This window comes from Anguilla rostrata, chromosome 7 (genome assembly GCF_018555375.3).
Source record: "Anguilla rostrata isolate EN2019 chromosome 7, ASM1855537v3, whole genome shotgun sequence".
NCBI classification, from domain to species: Eukaryota; Metazoa; Chordata; class Actinopteri; order Anguilliformes; family Anguillidae; genus Anguilla; species Anguilla rostrata.
Window position 1 is genome coordinate 33,731,919 of NC_057939.1, and position 27,787 is coordinate 33,759,705.

Sequence of the window (27,787 nt, forward strand, 5' to 3'; positions counted from 1 at the left end):
ACTGTTTAACTCAAAGAAAGCCGTATATTTTAAACAGTGAACAAGAGGAGGGGACAGGGGCATGGACGCCCTCTCTGACACACATGCAGACACACAGATTCACCCTCAGATGGTACCCCCCGTTGCTGCTCTTATCTCCAGGCTATGCTGGATGAGCACTTTGAAGCTTCCTATGGCTGAGAACGGCCAAATTGTGAATTACATGTCTGACAGTCAATATGCTTCATTTTACCCTTCTAAAGATAAGACTCAATGTCTAATCAGATTTATTAAAGTTGTAGAATGTTACCTGGCTACCTCACAGAAAGACCAGATTCTCTTTTAGGACCCAAACACAATGGCAGAGTAAACAGTGTTTTAAGCACTCCATTTATATAGTTAGCATTAACCAAATGTATTGCTCAATGAAGCTCTATTTTTCCAACGGAATTTATTAATCCCAAGTAGTATCTCTCCAAAATCATCAATCAAGAGTGAAAGCTGCACCCCAAATATGAGGCTGTGGACCTACTTCCCCTATGAGAAAACATTTTACCTCCAGCAGGGATATGATTATTTCAATGGCTTTGGTACGGTGTTTATCTCAAACTGATACAGCACACCTCTTCATGTGTTTATTTTACGCTGATACAGCACACCTATTCATGTGTTTATTTCACAATGACGCAGCACACCTCTTTATGTGTTTATTTCACACTGTAACAGCACACCTCTTTGTGTATTTATTTCACACTAATACAGCACACCTCTTCATGTATTTATTTCACACTGGCACAGCACACCTCTTCATGTGTTTATTTCACACACTGATACAGCACACCTCTTCATGTGTTTATTTCACACTCTGATACAGCACACCTCTTCATGTGTTTACTTCACACTCTGATACAGCACACCTCTTCATGGGTTTGTTTCACATTGATACAGAACACCTCTTCATGTGTTTATTTCATACTGATACAGCGCACCTCTTGATGTGTTTATTTCAAACTGATACAGCACACCTCTTCATGTGTTTACTTCACACTCTGATACAGCACACCTCTTCATGGGTTTGTTTCACATTGATACAGCACACCTCTTCATGTGTTTATTTCATACTGATACAGCGCACCTCTTGATGTGTTTATTTCACACTGATACAGCAAACCAGTGGCCTTGTGAAGCAGAAGAATCTCACTGACTCACTGGAGAGAGATGAGCAGCACAGTAAGAGTTTTCTCTCATTGCTACTGTGTATCCATTAGAATGCTGAAATGAGTTTATCAAACAAATCTAACAGTGAGCAATGTTCTGATTCATAGCATTCACACTTTCATAATAGTGTTTTACATCAACAGTCTTACATATAGAAAACATCACACACTACATGTACACAAAGGCATTTAAATTAAAATATAACATCCAGCAGTGATTATGGGAGCAAGCAAATGCACATGAGATTAAATGTCCTGAAAGAGTCTGAGTTTTTATCCAGGATTAAAGGCCCCTGGCATAAAAAATATAAGATGATTAAATTACTACATGACCCATAAAGACCATATTTACCATAAAGACACATCATACTATGAAAAATTAAGAAATTGAATGTGAAAAAGGAATTGAATCCTTTTTCATTGTTTGATATGTTTTCATTTTGTGTGTAGAACACACTGTGAGAAGTGTAATACTATTAGAGGTGTGTAACACCTTAAAAGGTGTGTAAACCATTGTGAAAATTGACTGCAAATGTATTTTTTATTATCTGTTCTGTTATTTTAAACATTGTTTCTCATATTTCCTCTCCTCAGATGAATCTATAGAAAAAGCCCAGCAGGCACTGAAAACTGCTCTGAAGAAGAAGTTTGAATGCATATTTGAAGGTTTAGCAAAGCAGGGCCACCCAACCCTCCTCAATGAGATATATACAGAGCTCTACATCATCAAGGGGGAAGTTGGGGGATCAATAATGAGCACGAGGTCAGACAGATTGAGACAGCATCCAAGAGACAAACCACACAGGAGACTGCAATCCTCTGCAATGACATCTTTAAGCCTTTACCTGGACAAAAGAAACCCATCAGAACTGTGCTTACAAAGGGCATCGCTGGCATTGGGAAAACCGTCTCTGTGCAGAAGTTCATTCTGGACTGGGCAGAAGGAAAAGCCAATCAGGATGTTGATTTCATCTTCACTCTTCCTTTCCGAGATCTGAATCTGAAAAGGGAGAGAGAATTCAGTCTGATGCAACTTCTGCAGCATTATTTTCCACAACTGAAAGAGATCAAAAGTATTGAAGGTGATGAAGTCAAAGTTGTGTTCATCTTTGATGGTCTGGATGAGTGTCGACTTCCTCTACATTTCCAAAGCAATAAAATCTGCTGTGATATAACAGAGTCATCATCAGTGGATGTGCTGCTGACCAACCTCATTAAGGGAATCTTCTTCCCTCTGCTCTCCTCTGGATCACCTCCCGACCAGCAGCAGCCAATCATCCCCCTGAGTGTGTCCACCTGGTGACAGAGTTACGAGGGTTCAACGATCCACAGAAGGAGTACTTCAGGAAGAGAATCAGAGATCAGAAAAAGGCCAGCAGAATTATCTCACACGTAAAGTCATCCAGGAGTCTCTACATCATGTGCCACATACCAGTCTTCTGTTGGATTTCTGCTACTGTTCTGAAGACAATGTTGGATGAAACAAAAAGTGAAGATTTACCCAAAACTCTGACTGAAATGTACACACACTTCCTGCTCATTCAGACTAATGTGAAGAATCAGAAGTATCATGGCACCAATGAGACAACCTCAAAGAAAGTGTCAGAGTCAGATACAGAAATCCTCCTGAAACTGGGGCAGCTGGCTTTTCTACAGCTAGAAAAGGGCAATCTGATATTCTGTGAAGAGGACCTGAGAGAGAGTGGCATTGACGTCAGTGAAGCTTCAGTGTACTCTGGGGTGTGCACAGAGATCTTTAAAGAGGAGTGTGGGTTGGGTCAGGAGAAAGTCTACTGCTTTGTGCATCTGAGCATTCAGGAGTATCTGGCTGCCTTGTTTGTGTTTCGTTCATGTGTAAATGAGAACAGAAATGTACTCCGAGCAGAAGAATTAAAACCTCACAGTGACAGAGTGCAGCTGTCTGAGTTACACAGGAATGCAGTGGATCAGGCCTTGAAGAGTAAGAATGGACACCTGGACCTTTTCCTCCGATTCCTTCTCTGGACCCCATTCAGAATCTCTTAGGAGGAATACTGACACAGACAGGAAGCAGATCACTAGTACCAGACCCACAGACACAGACAGGAAGCAGATCACCTGTACCAGACCCACAGACACAGACAGGAAGCAGATCACCTGTACCAGACCCACAGACACAGACAGGAAGTAGATCACCTGTCCCAGAACCACTGACGCAGACAGGAAGCAGATCAAAGAGCACTGAGGAAACAATCCAGTATATTAAGGAGATAATCAGATGGAGATCTTCTGCAGAGAGGACCATCAATCTGTTCTACTGTCTCAATGAACTGAATGACAACTCTCTAGTGGAGGAAATCCAGAATTCCCTGAGATCAGGAAAACTTTCAGATAAAGAGCTGGAACCACACAATGTTCAGCTCTGGCCTTTGTGTTATGGATGTCAGAGGAGATCCTGGATGAGTTTGACTCAAGGACCTACAACACATCAGCAGCAGGTCACGAGAGACTGGTACCAGTAGTCAGGCACTGCAGAAAGGCCATGTGAGTATTATGTAATTATTAAAGTAGATAACTGACAGCATGTTTTCATAAACACTTCATAGTTAAAGTGAAAATAGAATACAATAAATTTGTCATGCAAGTGAGAATTATGATTTTTAAGTCAAGCTATTTTAACAGATATTGCCGTCATTTAATGAATACAGAAGTAGCACCAAATGCAAAAACTCACTTAATTTAATTTACATATTATCATTAAAGGTACAAGTTATTAAATAAATCATGAATTCCTTGAGGGGCGGCATGGTGGTGCAGTGGGTAGCTCTGTCTCACAGCAAGAAGGTCATGGGTTCGAATCTCAGCTTGGGCCTTTCTTTGTGCAGTTTGCATGTTCTCCCCGTGTCTGCATGGGTTTCCTCCGCGTACTCCGGTTTCCTCCCACAGTCCAAAGACATGCAGGTAGGCCAATTGGAGACGCTAAATTGCCCGTAGGTATAAGTGTGTGAGTGAATGGTGTGTGTGCCCTGCGATTGATTGGCGGTGATAGGACCCAGCTTCTTCCTGTGGAATCAAAGTCAGGATGATGCAGGAACTCACTAAGACAACAAACACTTTACTGAAGAAAGTAAAAGTTAATTGTAATCACACTGGCCAGCGAGAAGGTCACTGAAACACAACACAAGTTTGCGGTACAGCAACCCACCCCGCACTGGTCTTCTAGCCTGGTTTAAATACCCTCTGGGGCCAGCCTATTTGTAAGGGCCTATCTCTTTGTTCCCTAATGACATCTGTTTTGTACATAAACAACCTATGCCCTTAATGTTGTCTGATACCGTATGGCGTCACTACGTCCAGAGGAGAAACACTCCAAACCCATCAATTCCCATGAACCCATGAATTCCTTGATAGACAAACCAATGTGATGGATCAATAATGGTCAAAAGATAAAACTTGCTGATTAAAATGAAGATGTCACAGTTAAAGACAAACACACAATATTCCACATCGAATAAAAAAAAATACAGACTACACTACCTTTACACAAAATTAGACAGACGTGGAAAATAAATAACATAATTGTGAAAAAATGAATGAAAGCGAAAGCAGAAACACAGCTTGTCTGTCCCACTGTGACCCTGGATGGTAAAATAAGCAGCTAAAGAATCAAGACCAGAGGTCCAACACTGTGATTAAAAAGACCAAAGCACAGCTGAGAAGCAAGACTAATGACATAAGACCAAAGGCTCATGTTTGCTTAACAGACCAACACTTTATGGTCTGCATTTAACTAAATGTGTCCTTAACTTTGACTTGGACAAGTAAACACAAGTGTTACACTTTTCTCATCTACGGATAAGAAAACAGGCTATTAGGGTCATGATTACATCTGTAGAGTTCAGTCCAGCAGGACGTCTGATTCTCAGATCTTAAGTGCTGTAGTTGGAGTGTGTGCACAGCCATTTTCCTCAGAGCATCACAGACATATGAGGTTTTATTGTATATCATGCAATAATATATAAACACTTCTTTGCAGACTGAACAGCTGTGACCTCTCAGAGAAGTCCTGTGAAATGTGGCCTCAGCTCTCCAGTCATCAAACTCACCCCTGAGAGATCTGGACCTCGGCTACACTAACCTGGGAGATTCAGGAGTGGAGCTGCTCTTTGCTGGACTGATGAATCCAAACTGTGAACTACAGAGACTGGGGTGAGTAGTGCTGTGTACTGTGTGACCCTGACTAAAAAGAATTAGTGATTATGGCTCTATGCAGTGAAATATAAAAAGTGCTTTCTCTCGTTTACTCCTATGCCCACCAGCATCTCTCTATACTAACTGCTCTAGCACAACAAAGAAAAGCAGGTCAAAACCTCATGAGTCTTAGGGTTGCTAGGTTTGTGGTACTTCACCAGAACGTAAGGTTTCAGTGGAGTCTGTAGTATCAGGTCACAGGTGATAACTGGATGCTGAATGCATGATTGACATGGTAAAGGATTGACCACTTCAGTACAGTAATATGTTTCAGGTCTGTCTTAAAGTAACAAAACATGACATAACATAAAACATAGCAAAAATAACAGAACATAACATAACATAATATAACATATAACGAGAACAGGCCATTCAGCCCAACATGCTTGCCATTTCCTACCACTATTGCAAAAACTCACCTATCCAGCATGTAAAATGTATTTTATTACATTTAATTTACATATTATCATTAATGATTCCAGTTATTAAATAAATCATGAATTCCTTCATAGGCAAATCAATGTGATGGATCAATAATGGTCAAAAGATACAACTCACAGATTAAAATGAAGAGAGATATAGTATGTTACAGTATTAAGACATACAATATTCCATATTAAATAAAACAAATAAAGGCTACACTACCTTAACAAAAATTATACAGACAAAATAAATAACATAATTGTGAAAAAATGAATGAAAGAGAATGCAGAAACACAGCTTGTCTGTCCCACAGTGACCCAGGATGGTAAAATAAGCAGCTAAATAATCAAGACCAGAGATCCAAGACTGTGATCAAAAAAAGACCAAGACACAGCTGAGAAGCAAGACAAATGACACAAGACCAAAGGCTCAATTTTGCTCAACAGACCAACACTTTATGGTCTTTATTTAACTAACATTTGTCCTTAACTTTGACTTGGACAAGTAAACACAAGTGTTACACCTTTTCTCATCTACAGGATAAGAAAACGGGCTATTAGGGTCAGGATTACATCTGTAGAGTTAAGTCCAGCAGGACGTCTGATTCTGAGATCTTAAGTGCTGCAGTTGGAGTGTGTAGCAGAGACATTTTCCTCAGAGCATCACAGACCTTAAATTCACTCTTCATCATTGAACATGATTACTGTTACAGTGATAATGAGGTTTATTGTATATTGCACTATTTAATCATGCAATAATATAGAAACTCTTCTTTGCAGACTGAACAGCTGTGATGTCACAGAGAAGTCCTGTGAAATTGTGGCCTCAGCTCTCCAGTCATCAAACTCACCCTCACCCCTGAGAGATCTGGACCTCAGCTACAATAGCCTGGGAGATTCAGGAGTGAAGCTGCTCTGTGCTGGACTGATGAGTCCAAACTGTAAACTACAGAGACTGGACCTCAGCTACAATAACCTGGGAGATTCAGGAGTGAAGCTGCTCTGTGCTGGACTGATGAGTCCAAACTGTAAACTACAGAGACTGGAGTGAGTAGTGCTGTGTACTGTGTGACCATAACTAAACTGAATTAGTGATTATGGCTTTATGCAGTGAAATATAAAAAGTGCTTTCTCTCTATTTACTCATATGTCCACCAGTATTCTTTTTGTCCACATTATTTTCATCCTCTCTTCTAACAGCTCTTGCACAACAGAGAAAAGCAGGATAAAATCCTCATGAGTATTAGGGTTGGCAGGTTTGTGGTTCCTGACCAGAATGTAAGGTTTCAGTCGAGTCTGTAATATCAGGTCACAGGTGATGACTGGATGCTGAATGTATGATTGATATGGTAAAACATTGACCACTTGTACAGTAATATGTTTCAGGTCTGTCATAGCATGACATAACGTACGTAACATAATGACAAGAATAGGCCATTAAGCCCAACATGCTCACCCTTTTCCTTCCACTGAAGTGTACCTAGTGCTCAGTTTACCTACAAAATAGCACTGTATCAAGCCTGGTTTTAAAAACCTTTTCTGTCTCTACTGCATGACCTGACAAGCTATTCCACGCAGTGACTACTCTCTAATTTCAATTTATGTCCCCTCATTCTACTAACAGAACTCAACCTGAATCGCTTTTATGAATTTAAAAGCCTCAATCAAATCACTCAAGTCTCCTTTTACTAAACTAAGAGATTAAGCATCTTAAGTCTTTCCTCATTCCTTTTATCTTTCATACCAGGACCCAATTTGGTCTCCTTTCTTTGGACCTTTTCCAGAGCCTCTGTATCTTTCTTGTAGTACAGTCCCCAGAATTGCACACAATACTGTGTGATCTAAGTGTGATCTAACAAATGTATCATATAGGTTAAGTATAACTTCCTTGGATTTATACTCAATACTTTTGGCTATATAGCCCAGTATCCTGTTGGCCTTTTTTACTACTCCAGCACAGTGCCTAGAACCTGAAAGGCTTTGATCAACCATTCCTCCCAAGTCTTTTTCAAACTGAGCACATTCCAGTTTTGTTCCTCCCTAAAATAATCCTGCTTAATGTTTTTATTTCCCACATGCAGAACTTTACATTTGGCTGTATTGAATTTCATATGCCAGGTTTCTGCCCACTTCTGGATTTTCTTTAAATCTTTTGGATTACTTCAGTAGATTCCAAACTATGGGCCTCCCAGTTTTGTGTCATTTGCAAATTTGACTATTTAACTTTCTATGCCCGGTTACGGTCATTGATTTAAATGAGGAAGAGCAGTTGTCCCAGCACCGATCCTTGTGGGACTCCACTTCCCACCGTTCCCTGCTCAGATAATATCACTCCTCCTACTACCCTTTGTGTTCTACCCTGTAGCCAATTCCGAATCCACTCTGAAATACCCCCTGTAATTCCTAATGTTTTCGTTTTACTAACAAGTCTCTCATGTGGTACCTTATCAAATGCCTTTAGGAAATCTAAGTATATAATATCATAAGCTTTGTTTTAGTCCAGTGGTTCCCAAACTTTTTACAGTCCCGTACCCCCTCAGACATTCAGCCTACTGCTGCATACCCCCTGTAGCTTTAGGGACAACGCACTATATATATATATATACACATGCACAATATAGACAGTATTTCTGTGGTCCATATAAGATTTAGCCTTTAAACCCCTCTGACATATCAAGCATTTTATTTGCACATCAGAACACACACACACATTGTGAATGACTCACCACAGATTAATGAGAAGGGTGTGCTTGACATGACGCACGTAACTCCGCAATATTGGGCTGTATATAAGAGAGTTTTAGTCTTAAATCGTCTTCCACACACAGCCTGTGTCTGTATTTTGTTTTCATGCTAGTGAGGGCCGAAAACCCACTCTTGCATAGGTACATTTTTGCAAAGGGCATTAACGTCATAAAAGCGCGACCTGCCAATGCAGGATACTCTGAGCGCAACGCTATCCAGAAATCTGGCAGTAGCTTTTGATTAAACTCAATTCTCAAAGCCACACTCGTAGAAATTTCAATTAGGCTCTCTTGTTCAGAAGTTGGTAAGCTGCGAGGAGTAGTAGAGAATGAATCCAGTTAACTGTGTCATCTGTCTTGGGGAAGTACCTGCGTAATTGCACAGCCAGCTCAGTGAGGTGTGTCTTTCACATTTCACATTGTCCATAAGCTTGAGTTGGTTTATACTCAAAAAATCATGCAACGATGAGAAAACCTCTGTGTTGTCCTCATTAATGCAGCCAGACCATAACTCCAATTTCTTAATCATGGCCTCAATTTTGTTCCGCAAGAGAGTAATTAGATGCCCCTACTGTCAAAATGATTGATCGATACCACGCCCCATACCCCCCTGATATGATCCGATTTTCTATGATATCCATACAGTCAAGATTTGATTGATTAGTTTTACCTTTTGGACTCTGCTATGGTTTGGTTGGTGAGGGAGAAGGGTATGGGGAAAGGGTGGGGGTTGTGGCTGCTGCAGACCCCATGTTCATCAGGGAGGGGTGGGAGTACCCTGACACTTAGTTTTGAGAGTGTGTGGGATGTGGCAGGACAGGTGTGGGTAGCCTGTGGAGCGCGGGCCCTGTGGTAAACGGTAAATTACCCACAAGGATAGTGTTTTATGTCTTTTCTTTCTTTGAATACAGCCACAGCCCTAAAGTGTTTCAACAAACAGCTTGATTAGAGTCTATTTCATAATATTACTCGCATTTTAAGCCTTTAAAAAGGGGTTTAACTGGAGATTGCACACGTTAGATACCATATAAGTGTGTATAAAACATATTGAATAATTACACTGATCTTCATAAAATGTATTAAAAATATTTTTAGCTAAAGCTTACATTGACATCACGTGTTGGTACAAATGGATGTTTATGGTGTGCTCTAGCTTCTGTGAATCCATGCAGAAGGCACAGGCATCCCTGCTTTTCCAACGGTGCGAGTGCGCTGATGGTTTGAAGGCACAGGCATCCCTGCTTTTCCAACGGGGCGAGTGCGCTGATGGTTTTATAAATGAAAAGATAATAGAGATAATAGGGGATTTTATACACCCCATGTCAGAAAGAAAACATGAGGATACTAGCTACTTCATTTTTAAGTCTTTAAAAAAGGTTTAAAATTGTGCACGTTAGGGGCTATATAGATGTGTTTGGTATCTATAGGCTGCAAAATGTTTGAACGAGGTCCAAAGCGTGTTGAATAATTATACAGGACTTTGTAAAGCAGTGTATTTCAAACTACAGTTTATAACAAAACATTGTATCTGCTGAGGTCTCCTGTGAAGCCCTGGGGAGGGGGGAGTATGCCAATGCTTAGTTTTATGGTGTGGGATGTGGCAGGACAGGTGTGGGGTCCTGTGGTAACCGGGCTTTCAAATTTCCCACAAGGATAATGTTTTATGTCTTTTCTTTCTCTGAATACAGCCACAGCCCTAAAGTGTTTCAACAAAAAGCTTGATTAGAGTCTATTTCATAATATTACTCGCATTTTAAGCCTTTAAAAAGGGTTTAACTGGAGATTGCACACGTTAGATACCATATAAGTGGTATAAAACATATTGAATAATTACACTGATCTTCATAAAATGTATTAAAAATATTTTTAGCTAAAGCTTACATTGACATCACGTGTTGGTACAAATGGATGTTTATGGTGTGCTCTAGCTTCTGTGAATCCATGCAGAAGGCACAGGCATCCCTGCTTTTCCAACGGGGCGAGTGCGCTGATGGGTTGAAGGCACAGGCATCCCTGCTTTTCCAACGGGGCGAGTGCGCTGATGGTTTTATAAATGAAAAGGTAATAGGGATAATAGGGTTGTTTTTTATACACCCCCATGTCAGGAAGAAAACATGGGGATACTAGCTACTTCATTTTTAAGTCTTTAAAAAGGTTTAAAATTGTGTACGTTAGGGGCTATATAGATGTGTTTGGTATCTATAGGCTGCAAAATATTTGAACGAGGTCAAAATCTTATTGAATAATTATACAGGATTTTGTAAAGCAGTGTATTTCAAACTACTGTTTATAACTAAATATTTTATTTTTCATTGAGACACCGCCCTAAAAGTGTCAAGGGTGGGGGTTTGGGGGTTACAAACCATCCATAAATTAGGGCCAGGACACAGCTTCTTTACTTTGGTGAGAAGTTATCAAACCACAATCAAGAATGTCTGGAGTCGACTTTTACGATGTATCCTGTAAGTACCCACATTTATTTGAGTTTCTTTTTCTAATTCTCTAGAATAAATACACTTAATGCAAAAGCCTGGTAAAGCTAAAGTTTTTTTGTTTTTTTTGTTTGTTTTTTAAACAGATACGCCCAGCACTCAAGTCATGAACGAAGGTGGGTCAGCAATTTGCATATGCATTAACAACAACACTGTTCATTGGCCCGCCTTTTGAGTTTGCTTATAAAACAGGATGACTTTTTACCAGTTCTAGAGATCTTGACAACGGATGAAGAGCTGGTGCCAAGCCTACCAACAAATCCACAAACACCGGAGCAAGTGCGGATCAACCCTGCCGAGGAGAGCGCAAGCTTATCGACACCTACACTTATTTGTAAGAATCCTTTCTTTAAACCTTAAACCTTTCCTTTGTTTAGTATGTTGGTTGAAGGATTTACAGTTATTTACAGATATTCTTCCTTATACAGGGCGAGAAGAACCAGAAACAACTTTTGAAGAGGGGAAAAAATCCCGTCTAAAGCTCAACAAAAAAAAAAGGAGACTTTTTAGCGGTGAGAATTATTTCAAATATCTTTGTCACCATATTGTTGTTTTGTATGCAATTTAGACAAAAAAAAATGAAACTATTTCCACAGAATCAGGTACTGAGAACCACGTGGCAGAGAGGGCCTTGGGAGAAACGGTGGTGAAACAGATCACAGCACAAAAGCCTATACAGATTGAAGAGTGCGGTAAGTCTATTAAGAACTTGTGGTACTTGAAAGTTTTTTGATGAAAAGTATGGTTTGAAACTAAAGCAGCTAAATATTGGTGCTTTTCTGCAGTAACTGCTGAGGAAACCAATCAACAGACCAGAGAAGCACACCTCCAGGAGCAAACATTTGAGGAAGCCCCTGGCCACAGAGAGGACGGCAGTGCTGAGGAAAGAAAACAACAGGCCCGAGAATCACACCTCCAGGAGCAACCAGCTGCCCAAACAATTCTCCAGAAGCCAGAGGACGCCGAAAGACAGCCCTTTAAGGTCTCAGTCCATTTGGAAGCTCTGAAAATCTTCAATCGTGAGTTACATTTGGCTGAACAACGTCTCGCGGTGTTGAAGGAGTCTGAGTCTCATCTGTTTGAACAGCGTCTCGCAGTGCTGAAGGAGTCTGAGTATCGTTTGGCAGAACAGCGGCTTAAGGTGTTTCAGACAATCTTTGAGAAGTATTAGCAATGGCACAGAGGCAACAACCAGAGCAGTCAGGCAGGGCACACAGCACAGAGAACATTAACACACAAATTTTACATGCAATTCAAGCTATAACTCAAAACAACAGCCCACAAGCTGCTGAAAACATTCCAAATGTTTTTATAAACCCAAATCTGCTACAGCTTGTTAACAATATTAACCATGACACTAATGACATGCATGAAATGGCTGGTGATTACTTTGAGCGGTTGAACGAGGCTTTGGCAAACCTTACCGCCGGTGATGGTGCACTAACCCCTGCAGCAGACTCTCTTGGTTTTCTGAACGATGCTTTAGAGCGACTAAACCAGGAAGGGGGGAATCTTAATGAATCACCACTAACGCCTACCTCTGATAACCCACAAGGTTCTGACGATGTGCATGCTGCCGCGGCTAATAGTAATGATGATGATGATGGTGTGGTGACTTGTGGTCCTGACATGGTAGTGGTGCAAAGGCCCTCCTTTAATTGTGTCGAAATTAGGCAACGGTTTAACTTTGCATCCTTGCACGACGTGGACAGCTATGAGGACTTCTATAATGTGTTGCTAAACTTACTTGACCATGTATTGTATAGAGCTATGCAGCTGGCTAGACCCAATGACGTGCTTCAGCTGGAGTTGCGTGGTGACACCCTGTCTGAGGGGGTGTCCATAATTGCTAATGGCGCTAGTGTCGATCTGGACACATTTTTGGGTATGGTTGGGGATCTGGTTCAGAGCAATTTTGAAATCCTTTCTGATGATACATTGGAACTGGTGGTTCAGATAGTTCAAAACCCAAATGGTGGTGTCCGTAGAAAAATAGCCACATGTCTCAGAAATGAGATTTTAAGAAAAAAACTACGGCATCTATTTGTAAGCCACAACGTTGAGAATAACCTCTGCTTTGCCATTTGCTTGTCTCAGATGTTAAACCCGGAATTTACGTTAGAGCGGGTGGAGCAAGACGCCGTACATTTGCAGACGTCTGTAGGCCTGGGCGTGCAGGATATGGTGTCTTTTTCAGACATACAAAAGTTTGAACAACTGTTAAAGGTCAAAATTGTTGTGTGGTACCGTAATGCTCAGAATGTCTTTTGCAAATTTCAAACAAACCCAGAGCCGCATCCAAAAACAGTGTTTTTGTACCTAGAAAACGAACATTACTTTGGTATAAAGTCGTTGAAAGGTTTCTTAGGCAGTGCGTACGTGTGTGCTTACTGTTACACACCTTTCACAGCAAAAGCTAACCACCACTGCAAATACTACTGTAATGTTTGTTTTAGTGCTGAATGTTCTTCGCACCCTTTAAAATCGGTAAAGTGTAAAGACTGTAGACGTATATGTCGGTCCGCCTTTTGTTACACAGCGCATAAAGTCACCAAAATGAATAATGCTACGTGTAAAATGAGCGCCCCATGCGACACACACAAGTATTGCGAACAGTGTGGCAGGATGTACATCATCAGTTCTAAAAAACCTGTGCCACATCGTTGTAGTGTGCGGCGTTGCGTCAACTGTAATGATGAGCTGGTTGCTGATAGTAGACATGCTTGTTACATTCAGCAAGTCAAACCTGAACAGCCGAGCGAGCGCTATGTTTTTTACGATTTTGAGTGCCGACAGGATGACGGTGTACACGTCGCTAATTTTATATGCTGTATTGATTTTAACGGGGTGCGTTGGACAGCAGCAGGTGACGGTTGTGTGGAGGCCTTTACCCGTCGGTTCCGTACCCCGAAATACAAAGGGTACACATTTATTGCACACAATTCGAAGGGTTATGATGGCTACCTAATCATGCAACACTTAATTAAACAAGGCGTCACACCATCCATTATAGCTCAAGGCAGCAAACTGCTTTGTATCACCGATGACGCATTTGAACAGCGGTACATAGATTCTCTCAGCTTCCTCACAATGAAGCTGAGCGCCATGCCATCGGCTTTAGGCTTTGAAAATGCCAAAAAGGGCTACTTTCCACACTTTTGGAACACCGTCGCTAATCAAAATTATACAGGCCCGTACCCACCACCTTTATACTATGGTTCCAACACCATGTCAGAAAAGGAGAGGTCTGAGTTCATGCAATGGTACGCAACCGTATCTGGAAGGGTGTTTGACTTTCGCAAGGAGATGTCTGAGTATTGTATTAATGACGTGGTCATTTTGCGGGAGGGGTGTCTGAGATTTAGACGCGAGGTACTCAGCTGCACCGGTCTTGACCCTTTTCAGGGTGTTACAATAGCTTCTGTATGCATGAAACAATTCTGCACAAGTTTTTTGCCCAAAGACACACTGGCTATCACTACGCCTGACAATTACATTCTCAAGCAAAAGTCTTTTTCAACACCGGCAATTCAGTGGTTAGAATATCTGAGCCATCGTGACAATGTTTTCATACAGCATGCTTTGAACCGGGGGGAGGTTAAATTTGGGCCGTACTTTTTAGACGGGTATTCAGAGGTGGGGGGTGTACGTACAGCCTTTGAGTTCCACGGCTGTCTGTTCCATGGCTGTCCTCAGTGTTTTGATTCAAACACCATTAATCCGCTCACAAAACAAGATTTTGGCTCCATGTATCGAAAATCTCAAGAAAAAATTGATATTCTGCGTAGCACCTACAATCTGCATGTGGTTGTTTTGTGGGAGCACGAATGGGTGAGACTAAAAAAGGAGAGCCCCGAGGTACAGACATTCCTGCTTTGTTCTGATTACCCAGAACGTCTGGAACCACGTGATGCTCTGTTTGGCGGTAGAACTAATGCTCTTCGGCTTAAATATAAGGTGCAAGAAGATGAGCAGATCCATTACTATGATTTTACCAGTCTCTACCCTTTTGTGAACAAGACTAAAGTCTACCCTACAGATCACCCCACCATCATCTTCCGTGACTTTGAACCGATTGAAAACTATTTTGGTCTGATCAAAGCCAAAATATACCCACCTAGGGATCTTTACCTACCCGTGCTACCTTACAGGGTGTCTGGAAAATTAATGTTTCCCCTCTGCAGGTCCTGCGCCGTGTCTGAACATCAAGGCAAATGTGTACATTCTGACGAGGAGCGTTCTCTCACCGGAGTCTGGTGTAGTATCGAACTAGCCAAGGCTGTTGAGAAGGGGTACCAGGTTGCCAAGATTTTTGAAGTTTGGCATTTCCCACAGCGCTCTGATTCGCTCTTTAGCGGCTACATAAACACACATTTAAAGGGTAAACAGGAAGCCTCTGGGTACCCTTCATGGGTGTCTAATGATTTGGACAAAGATAGATACATGCAGAGTTATTTGGAAAAGGAGGGTATACATTTAGACCCCAGCAAAATTTGTGTCAATAAAGCCAAAAGACAAATTTCTAAACTTTTTCTGAACAGCCTTTGGGGTAAATTCGGTCAGAGAACAAACCAAGTTAACACCGCCTTGATCCATGACCCGGAGCAGTTTCTGTTGTACATGTTTTCCAAAGAGTATGAAATCTCACATTTTTCATTTATTACAGAGGATGTGGCCCTTGTGCAGTGGCGTTATGCCAAGGGTTTCTCAAAACCACCCAAATACAGTAATGTGCTTATAGCGGCATTCACCACCGCTTACGCACGCCTTGAGCTTTACAACCTCATGGACAAATTGCCTGACAGGGTTCTGTATCATGACACAGATTCTGTAATCTTTGTGAGTCGGCCAGGTGACTGGGTGCCTCCGCTCGGGGACTTTTTGGGTGAGTTGACGAGTGAGCTGGACACCGGCGACCACATTGTGGAATTTGTTTCAGGGGGCCCGAAAACATATGCTTACAGAACACGGGGAGGTAAAACATGCATGAAGGTGAAAGGTATAACACTACATCATACTAACACGCAGGTTGTTAACCTTTCATCCCTCACTGATTTGGTAGATCACTATGTGTCTCACAAAAATGACCCCGCCAAGGAAGTCGCCACAACCACACAACAGATTGTTAGGGACAAAAAAGCTTTCATTCTCAGGAACCGCACAGTCTCTAAAAGATTCCGTGTGGTTTACAACAAGCGAGTTTTGCTCCCGGACTTCCAGACATTGCCATATGGATACTAAACCAGTGTCAGAGGGTGAGGGTTTTGACAGCCGCCTACAACACCCCTTTTCCTGCATCATTTCAGGCCCTTCAAACTGCGGTAAAAGTGTTTTTGTCAAAAGACTGCTGGAAAATGCCCATAATGTGTTGTCCTCTGTGCCTCAAAATATTGTGTGGTGTTACACTTGTTGGCAACCGCTGTATGATGATATACTTTGTAAAATAAAAAATGTACAGTTTGTAGAAGGACTCCCTGAATCTTTGACTGATGAAACGTTGCTGCCTTTACACAAAACCAATTTGATCATCATCGATGACCTGATGGAAACAGCCAGCGAGAGCACAGAGGTGGAAAAAGCTTTTACCAAGTATACACACCATAGAAACTTAAGTATTATATATTTAGTACAAAACCTTTTTTTTCAGGGTAAAAAGAGTCGCACGATAAATCTTAACGCCAACTACATTGTTCTGTTCAAAAATCCTCGAGATAAAATGCAAGTGAATATTTTAGCGCGACAAATGTATCCTAGACATTCCAAGTTTTTCCTTGAATCTTTTGAAGATGCGACCAGAAATCCTTACGGTTATCTTTTGGTGGACTTAAAAGCGCAGACACCAGAAGAGTTTCGCCTCAGAAGTGGTTTGTACCCTCCAGAGTGGCCCGTGGCTTATGTACTAAAGAAAAAGTAATGTCGGCACGTATTAAACGGCACTGGCCGCTTTTAAAAGCTCTATTTGAGGGCAATGCGCAGCAAAGACATGCCATTTTACAGTCGGCTTCTCCGGAACTCATAAACACAATTTGTGAAATAGCTCTCAATGTTTTACGTGGTAATATACCCCTAACGGATACTCAGCTGAAAAAATTAAGGAAACAACGATCGAGGATTAAACTACTTGCTAACAAAAAAAACTCAGTCAAAAAGAAGAAGAAAGTAATTAATCAAAAAGGGGGATTCCTTCTACCTCTGCTGAGTGTCGCAATACCCTTTCTAACAAGTTTGATAACGTCACGCAGTGGTTAAGCCATGGAGAATGCTCAAAAGATGTATCTAGTACCCCAAAAACAACTGGATAAATTAAAGAATCTCACTTATACACCAGAGCCAATCCGTCAAACTGTTGAAAATGAATTGGATCAAACCATACGCGACATCTTAGCAAGGACTGATGTAGGACCTCATGAGAAGGCAAAGCTGTACACCGCTGTTTTACAAAGATTCATAGCTCTTGTCAAGCAAGGTGAAAAAGAATCAACTCAATTAACATTATCATTTCCCCCTGCTGGGGGTTCCGAATCAGAAGTCAAAGATGGCCCAACACCCTCTAGCGGTGTCACCGATACTGAAGATGCCCAGCTGGTTCAGGACGTTATACAAAGCGTGCCATCTAGAAGCAAAAAAAATGCCACCTACGTCTTAGGAAAAATGGCTAAATCCGGAAATGTTGCAACATGGAACGACAAAGGGGAGTTTGTCTTCAAGGGTAAAGCGGTAACCGGCTCGCATATGTTGGATCTAATAAAGAACGTTACAGCGCCTCACAAGGTTGCCGATCATAGACGACCCCTGGGGTGGCAAACATTTATTGAGGCTTTAGCCACAATTAATATGCCTCTTTCTGTCATTCCTAATCACGGTGTACGCAGCACGATAAGCTCGCACAAAAAATTACCAATAGCAAGCCGGACCCCGTTGAAAACTCGAGAGGACTATGAAATCCCAGAGCCTGCTTTTTCAACCCCAGTTTTAGACCGTTCAACATGGTTAGATTTTTAACATGTCTAGTACAAATGATACGCTGTGACAAAAAATGTAATTTTGATTCATGTTTATTTGATTTAATAAAATTACGTTACGTTTTACTTTCAAACCTGTGTCTCTTTACTTACTCTTTACAAGCATGACATTTTTTAAAGGTTTTAAAAGAGTTTACAGTCTGTATACACGATAACATATTTTTCATACATTTATCCAGATATATTTTATCGACATATTTTGAAACCATTGCGTCATTCATTTTTAAATGATCAGAGTATAATGACATGATTCTGCTAAAAGGGGTTCCTTTGGCCCTGTGGTGTAAGTAAAACACACAATGCTGGCCACACGTCGCGCTGAGCGGGTCTTGCACTTGCACCGTGTTGTAAACAATCCGCTCGCAGTTCTTGTGCAGAAATTTACTGATACTGTCTGGGAAATATTCATAGTCCGGAGGGTTACCGTAGGAGTCAAAGAATTCACCCGTTTTATCCGCACACATATACAGAGCTAGCCAGTGTTCTCCAGGCTTATTTCGGGGGTGCGTATTCACAATGTACAAAGCGGGGAAATTATGCAGGTTATTATCCGGTAGCTCGTCGCAGGCCAACACCCCTTTAAAGTCTTTTCCTGTATGTGGGTTGTTACTCAAAACGGCTGCTAATTCTCTGGTGTTCATGATTAATAATAGTCATACAGCACGTTCCTCCTCTGGTTCACTTCAATGATATTGTCGAAACACGCATAAACTACCATATTTACGGTTCTGGGTAGCGCGTTTCTGAATCTCATTTCCAGTCGCATGTTTCCCGTCTTGATCAGGGATAGATGCTGACTGCAACCTTCATCAGGGGCCAGATTGAAAGCATAAAGCGTGTAACCGCTTGTATATTCTTGACGATTTATTAACAAGGGCTGGTCCTTCAAATGTCTACCGGTAGCGAGGATCAGGCTATAAAACTCTCGAATAGCGCTACTGTTTTGATAATCAGGTTGAAATGGCTTGGCCGGAAACTGCTGCCCATCAACATACATTGCCACAAACTCTGCGTTATAGTGTTGGAAATTAAACGGGTTCTTGTTGTAAACCCCTGTAAAGGCGTCGTTATCAACCAACCCTATAATTACCGTTTTTGGTAGCTGCCCCAAAAATAAATTCTCCTGATTACAAACTCGACTACCTGAGGCTAATGAGAAAGTCTTCATGCTGACCCGATCAATAGGATATTTTATATTAGTGGTCAATAGCGCCTGCGCATGTCCGAGCTTCACAGCTGGGGAGACGCTGACCTTTTTTACAAATAGTGCGGCCGACACCATTTTAAGCTTGTATTGACGGTCATCTGCAGTCATTAGACAGAACTCGTCCTTACCCCGAACCATTTTAATTTTAATATCGACACCATTTATCAACATCCTCTCCTGAAAAAACATGTCCGCGTGTATGTGTCCGAGCATTTCAAAAGTTTTGCTCTCTGCGGTATATAGGGCTCTGTTTTTCAGGCCCGTGTTGTCACCTTCTGTGCTTGTATCCTCCATATGTCCGCTGGTATCTTTATAAAAGAGCCCGGCTGTGAACTGGTTAGACAGTGTCTCATGCCCATAATTCAGTAGACATTCCATAACAGCCCGGTAGGGGTAAGTATTGCTAGACTGACTCACCAGTCGGTCCCCCAGTGAAACATCCACTTGGGAAAAAATGGTCGCTAGGGGGTAATTAATCAGTCCGACATTGTCAGCTGCCGCAATGTTAGTACCATCTGCGCGGGTGATCTTACAGCGAAGGTATAAAAGTGTATTGTTCAAGTCAATGTAATCTTCACCATTACCAGCAATAAAGAACTCTAGAGGTCCTGTGTCTGAAATGGCTGACAGTGGGGGCACCTCTACATAGATGTTCTTCTCAATGCTTGTTTGTGTATACGGCACTGCAAAAAGATCCAGTTCCGACTTCATGCATTCCCCCGACATGTTGTGTATGTAGGCCATTTTTAAAAAATGTATCTACTTTTCCTTGTAACCTTCTTCTTCTTTGTGTGCTTTTTCACCCTCCTCTTGCTTTTACCAACTGTGTGCCGAATGCTTGACACCTTCCGTTTTTTAGACTTTGACATGTTTGAGACACGCCCCCCTGGAGGTCTTTTCTGTCTACGTCGCGTCATCACCATGAGCCCTGATCCTTCCTGGTCGCCCGTGTTCAAACGACTTGTCACAACATTAGTGATCACATCCTTGGCTATGTTCTTAGCTGCAGAGGCCAAATGGGGTTTGGCTATATTGAGTCCTTTCTTTAGTAGCGGCAAAGCCATTCGGAACAATCCTCGAAAAATACCACCAAGACCCCCACCATACATAACACTCCCACCACTAAACCCCGGCAAACCATTACCCGCTTGCGCCGTATAATAATCAACGTATCTGTATGGATCTATGTGTAGGCCAGACCTAGCCATCTTTTACTCGTGATAATGATGCTTCACCGGTCTGAAGTGCAGCTTTGCTATGACTTTCCCGTAACGGAAATTTACGTTCTGGTTCTGGTCCGTTTTCAGTTCAATTGTAATGTTGTCAATGTGCTTCTTGCTCACAGGTACGTAGTGTGGCTTCTCATACGAGATTGTGATGATGTCCTTGTTTGTTCCGGATATATGTACATTTCGTAGCAGGGGTACAAAACTGTCACCAACACGTTGGTAGTCGATAACGTCCGTGTAGACGTACAGTGTGTAGAACCCGGCGCTGAGGTCGACAGGGTGTGGCGCCACCGGTTTAGAGGATGTCAAGTTGACACCTGGTTCAAGACCGAGCATCCTAGCTATTTTTCCTTCAGCCAACAATGAGATGTGTGGCTCGCATACGATGTAAATTTTGTTTTTTATAGGACCATATGCAATTTCAACTCCTTTCAGCATGGGTTCAGAATTGTGGTTCATTTCAGCCAGTAGAATGGGGATATTCTTGTAATACCCGCAACTAATTGAATGAGCTATTCTAGTTTTTTTGATATGATCGTACGTATAAAAAGCACAGTCATCACGTGTTATTGTACTCCAAGTGTGTGGGTACTGGATTTCGGCTAAGCCAACCTCCCACTCCCCACGCAGTTCAATGGGTCTGGCAAACTTGGTTGTATAGCTTGAAATTTTGTTCTCAGGGTAAATGCTCAAAGACGCATTACTCGGGAGAGTAACGTAGAAACCTGTATCCTCCATGGTTGCCTAATGCGTTTGTAGGGTCATGTAAGCTTTTCAAATAACTTATTGCCTATATGTCCTAGATGTCAGACACATGGCTTGCCGGTATCCAACTGTTGAACTTTTCAGGCCAGCCGACCCATTTGACTAAAACCAGCTTTTTACCCTTCTGTTTCTTCTCCGCTACTATCTTTTCAACCTTAAACGTTTTGTCTTTGCCCACAATAACCTTCTGTAATTCCTTCTCATAAAACGTGCCTTCGATGTTTTCGCCGTCATAATCCTTCAACCTATATACTGGCGGGGTTCTGTGGACCCTTTCAGCCACAGTGAAATATTCATCTGTATATGTCTGTTCATAGCCTTTTGCAAACTTTCCACGCACTTTGGAAACTCTGACAGAGTCACCCTCCTCAAAATTAAACTTTAGCTGTTTAGGTCTTTTTAGAAGCAGACTATACATATTTTTGAACACTTTAAAATTATTAGTTTCATTTACTTCAACAGGCTTCATTTTAATTGTACTGTGGTAGCTGTTATTGTATGACCAGACCAAATCTTTTACAGCGTCTATGTACCGTCTAGTGTTGTGCGCTGTGAAGTAACGCCACATCCTCGTTTTCAAGGTTCTATTAAACCTTTCCACCACAGAAGCTTTCACATCATTATTTGTGGCAAAATGTGTTATGTTGTATTTCTTCATCAGCTTTTGGAACCCCTTGTTGAAAAATTCTTTACCCTTGTCAGTTTGTAGTTTTTTAGGTACACGTCCTTGTGAGAGAATGTCTTCAAAGGCCTGAGCCACTTTCGCCCCACTCTTGTTCTCAAGAGGACAAACCCAAGCAAATTTAGAAAAGATATCTATACATGTCAACATAAATTTTACATCATTGTTATGTACAGATAAACTAGACATGTCAACTAAATCAGCCTGCCACTGGGAATCAATATTCATTACATAAACCCGCCAGAGTACATTTCAAGAGGAATCGGGTTTTTGTGAAGTATATGCATCCTCACCCTGCAACCATTCTTTAACTTTCTTGTCAGACGCCCTATGCCCGGCTGTTTCAAGCAAGCCCCTTTGCAGACGTTCTTTACCCCCATAAGAACCAGGATTTTCTGGCGAATAATAAACAGACTTCATACACTTCTCATCAGCCATCCTTACAACTAATGCAATAATGATACAAGATATTGAAAAACAAGGCTTTTATTTTCAAAGTGTTGTACAGAAACTCCCCATGAATATAAAATGCCGCATGTATACATTGGACATGCGCTCAAGAATTTGACACCCTTCAAAGAGCTGTTTCTAAACAAGAATCAAGCGGTAGGGTGTCAGCAGACCACAGTTCAGGCCGGAGAGCGTTCTCAATGTCCCAGAATTCTCTCCTGACATCGTTGATGATTTTATCACTCTCGGGCCCCAGGTATGTCTGGTTTATCCCCCTCAGCTTCTCTCTGATGTGTGGTTCCTCCTTGAGTTCCGAAACCAGGACATCGACGGCTCCCTGAATTCGGGCTGGTGCTGGTTTAAGGCCCAGCACGCTGAGAGCTTTGGCTATTAGGACCGCCAACCAGGGCTGCTTCAGTTTTTCCGTCAGTTTGTCAAAGTTGTCCGTGAAGTAGTAGGGGTCAGGATCGTACAAGCAGGTGTGGCGCCTCTGGCTGGGGTGGTTCACAGCACAGCCTGTACAGTCATTTCTCAAATCGTCCTCAATAACATGGTCCAGAATGCAGGCGGTCAAAGACTTTATGATGTTTATCGCTGTGGTGGTTATGCGCCCGTCCACTTCATCCGTTTGCATCGGGTGGTCGGTTGGTTTGGTGTGCCTGCTGCAGCATGGTGTGTCGTATGCCTCCATGTCCATGTCCAGATCTGACTGCTTTGCTGGTGAATAGGTAATATCCATTTTTACAGATTTACCCCCCAGGTCCTGCAACAAGTTTTTGTCGAGATCTTCAGCAGCGGATGCCGCTGCTGCCGCTGAGGCGGCCGGAGCTGCAGCCGATGGCTCTGCAACAAGATGCTGTTCTTGGAAACCATCCCTGTCATTGTCGTCATATCCCCAAGATTCTGCGGGCTTGGGGTGTTGGAAAAGCGCGGCCGTACGTAAAGGCTTATACATTGTCTTAACCTTGGTTGAAGTTCTGGTGTCGACTGTGAAAACCTTGAAATTTTGTGACTTTTAAGGACCATCGCCCCACCTAAAGGTGTGGCCAGGGCGGGGTCTGTGTGTGCTTGCCCATATATGGTTAAATATTTTAAGTAACTATATAAGATGACGCTGTTGTAAGTTTTTTTTAAAACATAACATTTATTGAAAAATAATCATTTGCAAAAGGCACATTTATTTTGAAAATGTACAGACAACAAAATGATTTTAAAAAGAAAAGGTTTTATTTTTAAAAGCACATATTTATCACCAAAAAACAATAAAAGACACAGTCATGACATTCTATACAGTCTACAACTTCATAATATACATGGCCTAAATGTGCGTAGACATTTCAAAACAGTTTTTACGATTGTTAAATCTTCATTTCCTCAAACCTCCGACACAGGTTAATTTTCACAGAGTCAAATGAGCTCAAAAGCCGGTGGTCTTCAAAAATTTTATCGGCTTGAGCAAGCGCGTTGTTCAATAGATACAGTTCTTCGAACAAAAAGAATGCGCTGTTACCAACCGAGTCTGTTAAAGCACCCCCGTTTTGAAAAAGGCCTCCCCAAATGATCAGGCCTCTTTTCCCCATCCACATTTGCGGCATCGCCTCCACGGTGATCCATCGTTGACGCGTAGCATCGCTGGTCCGGCTTAAAAATGTACTTTTGTCTTCTAAACCGGTTGCTACATCCACATAGCATCTTCTAAAATCGCCCCAGTCACAAGCCTCGCACACGGCTCCGCGAGTGTTAATAGGGCGGTACTCCTCATCAACATGCAGGTTGAAAAAACAAATTTTTGGAGCATCTCCATCCACGTCAATATGATAACCGCAGCGGACACCCTCCGGCATCGTCCCCCATTCGCGGTGTGGACTCTTGCCAATGCTGCAAAAGGCTTCTTTGGGCGCCGCAACACCGTCTGCGGCTCGGGCATCACTTCTTCTCCAGAGGTAGGTGTTGAAATTTCAGCGGTATACATGTTCGTAGGCTACACAGAGCTGATGTCCGATTCTGACAACCGTGTTGTGCAAAGGCCGTTGCTGTGAGATCTTCAACACCTCTGCTATGGCTTCCAAACCAATAGACTTTATACACATTCTGAAAAGTGGGCGTGATCCTGTTTGCACACCCAAAATACTAAATCAGAGCTGTGCAGGCCTATGTGTACGCACGTGTCTGTGTACTCCCCCAGGGCTTCACAGGGCACCCCACCTGTTCCGTCACATCCCCACTATGTGTCACGGGCGTGCCTGTTCCTTCTGCATACATCTCCCGGCATACAAAACGTTGCCGCCTATTGATTGATGGGGATCTTCAAAACTTTGTGTGGGGGGCATTGCTCTAAAGCTACAGTGGCTCCTGCCTAACTCTGTCCATGCTTACCGGCTCGCTGTGGCCATTTTGATCCTCGCTACTCAGCTGTGAACATCTACCTAGAGATCCTCCGCTTCTGTTTTGTCGCAGGAAATCAGCTAAGTAACTAACGCATGTGCTTTTTTTCTACTTTAGCTTTCTTAAAAACCTCTCTTGTGCCACTTTAACACACCCTGATTCAGCTTGTTAAGACTATGCATACATGCCTGGGCTTGTTTTCTTTAAACTAACGCCCAAAGAAAACATGCCTGGGCTTGTTTTCAAAATGCGAGTAATATTATGAAATAGACTCTAATCAAGCTGTTTGTTGAAACACTTTAGGGCTGTGGCTGTATTCAGAGAAAGAAAAGACATAAAACATTATCCTTGTGGGTAATTTACCGTTTACCACAGGGCCCACGCTCCACAGGCTACCCACACCTGTCCTGCCACATCCCACACACTCTCAAAACTAAGTGTCAGGGTACTCCCACCCCTCCCTGATGAACATGGGGTCTGCAGCAGCCACAACCCCCACCCTTTCCCCATACCCTTCTCCCTCACCAACCAAACCATAGCAGAGTCCAAAAGGTAAAACTAATCAATCAAATCTTGACTGTATGGATATCATAGAAAATCGGATCATATCAGGGGGGTATGGGGCGTGGTATCGATCAATCATTTTGACAGTAGGGGCATCTAATTACTCTCTTCCGCACATTGAATATGGTTGCGGAGAGGTCCTGCAATCCAAGATTCAGTTCATTCAGCCGAGAAAAAACATCACCCAGATAGGCCAGTCGTGTGAACCACTCGTTGTTATGCAGCCAGACAAGTGAAAATTATGGTCAATAAAGAAAACTTTAAGTTCATCTTGCAGTTCAAAAAATCGTGTCAATACTTTTCCCCTTGATAACCATCGCACATCAGTATGGAGTAACAGGGTGACGTGGTCGCTGCCTATTTCGTTGCATAATGCAGAAAATACACGAGAAGTCAGGGGCCTTGCCTTAACGAAGTTACCATTTTCACTGTGTTGTCCAAAACTTCATTGAGGCTGTCAGGCATTCTCTTGGCGACAAGCGCCTCTCTATAGATGCTGCAGTGCACCCAAGTGGCGTCGGGGGCAACCGCTTGCACACGCGTCACGACACCACTATGTTTCCCTGTCATGGCTTTTGCACCATCTGTACAGATGCCCACACATTTTGACCATGCAAGTCCATGTGATGTGACAAAAGTAGTCTAAAAATGTCCTCCCCGGTTGTCCTGGTTTCCAGTGGTTTACAGAAGAGTATGTCTTCCTTAATTGACCCCTCGTAAATGTACCTTACATATACCAGGAGCTGAGCCAGACCCGCTACGTCTGTAGATTTGTTGAGTTGTAAGGCGTAGAACTCACTGGCTTGTATGCGAAGTAGTAGCTGTTTTAAAACGTCTTCTGCCATGTCACTGATGCGACGTGAAATAGTGTTGTTTGATGAAGGCATCATCCGTATAGTTTTTCTTGCCTTCTCCCAGCATTGTCCCAGCCATATCGGCGACAGCAGGGAGAATTAGGTCCTCCACAATAGTGTGGGGCTTGCCTGTCTTAGCCACCCTATTAATGCTATCTGTCCCTGTCATACATGTCTTACTAGTCGAAAGTTTTTCAAACGAGCATGCTTTGTTTCTAAATGTCTGCGCAACAACGATGGTTTCATACAGTTGTGAGAGAGTACTTTTGCACATACAACACACTGTGGTTGAGGAAGGTCTTTACTCCCAATATAAGTGAACCCCAAAGTAATATAGTTCTCATCATATTTGCGCCTCTTTAATGATTCAACTTCCCTGTATGCTCGATGCTTTCCTGGGTGGGGGGGCTGTGGCTCTTGGGCTGCTTCGGATCCATCGCTGTCAGTGCCGATGCTAGCTGGGTTAGCAGCACTAATGCTAGGTATAGATGTGCTTGTGGGAGGAGCTGAGCTGGTGCCACTGGAAGCGGACTGTGCAGCATCTGTTAAACTGCTGGAAGTATCGTTCGATGTTGCGTCTCTGGGCATGGGCCGAGCTCTTTTGAACCATTTATCCATTTTTCGAAATGGAAACGTTTAACCTCGCGGTAGCTACCACTAGCTACGCTAACTAGCTACCTTATCCACAACAGTAGACAGTTCTGGCAATAAAAGGCATGTGTGAGTGAGTGGTGAAAGACAAAATACGGTCAAATAATTGACATCCAATCACATTAACATAGCCGCTATCTTAATGCGATTGGATGTCAATTATTTGACCGTATTTCACATTGTTATTTCGCTGTTTGTACAGTGTTTATTTTGGGCAGTCAGATGGGACCCTTTTTAAATGTATATCTTTATTTATTTTTGGGAAAAAATGTAAAAAGATTTTTGTACGTACCCCCGATGTTGTTGCGTACCCCAGTTTGGGAACCACGGTTTTAGTCTAAACACTTGGTAGCCTCTTCAAAGAAGACAAAAAGGTCTGTTAGGCATGACCTTCCCTTGTGAAAACCATGCTGACTATCCCTTAGGATGTTATATTTTCAAGAAATACTTCCAACTCAACTCTGATGATAGATTCCAGTATTGTACATGTGATGCAAGTTAAACTGACAGGCCTGTAGTTTCCTTATTTGTCTTTAGTTTATATATTTATCCAGTATTTATCCAGGACTTCTTTATTGTCTATCTCAATATCTACAAAGACATTCTCAATACTGAATGCGCCGTCCAGTCTATCAGTAAAATTTTGCTTTAAAAACACATTTTAAAGCATTGGTGTTCACAGTATTATAGGAAGCCTTGACAGCTTCCTTGACAGGCAGTCTGCACCTCCCTTTTCACTCTCTGACCTCCCTGCTCCGCACTTTCTCTGCTGTGGTCCCTTCTCTATCTGTTACCCTCTCTGCTTTCTACCTGCCTGAACAGCAAAGAATATGCTGTACTTTCCTTTTGTTCTTCTTGGCCAGATACCTGGACTCTTATTATTTTCTTATCTTA

The 27,787-nt window shown here is 42.3% G+C and overlaps 2 protein-coding genes across 3 annotated transcripts in view; both read left to right on the forward strand.

Moving 5' to 3' along the window:
• Nucleotides 1-2,535: 2,535 nt before the first annotated feature.
• The window catches only part of LOC135258515 (ribonuclease inhibitor-like), a 362,007-nt gene continuing 336,755 nt past the window's right edge, over nucleotides 2,536-27,787 (forward strand). The window contains exons 1-2 of one of the 2 annotated variants that reach the window (XM_064341993.1): nucleotides 2,536-3,719; nucleotides 6,629-6,895. In XM_064341993.1, the coding sequence (XP_064198063.1) occupies nucleotides 3,616-3,719; nucleotides 6,629-6,895 (371 nt within the window). In that variant the 5' untranslated portion in view covers nucleotides 2,536-3,615. Of the gene's footprint in view, nucleotides 3,720-5,261; nucleotides 5,385-6,628; nucleotides 6,896-27,787 lie in introns of those variants that run through there. The other variant, XR_010331015.1, reaches the window with a different exon arrangement.
• LOC135259571 (uncharacterized) lies at nucleotides 10,724-16,551 on the forward strand. The gene is made up of 6 exons (XM_064344084.1): nucleotides 10,724-11,054; nucleotides 11,171-11,200; nucleotides 11,293-11,418; nucleotides 11,513-11,596; nucleotides 11,681-11,776; nucleotides 11,870-16,551. The coding sequence occupies exons 1-6, from the start codon at nucleotides 11,024-11,026 to the stop codon at nucleotides 12,253-12,255; spliced, it is 753 nt and encodes a 250-aa protein (XP_064200154.1). The 5' UTR covers nucleotides 10,724-11,023; the 3' UTR covers nucleotides 12,256-16,551.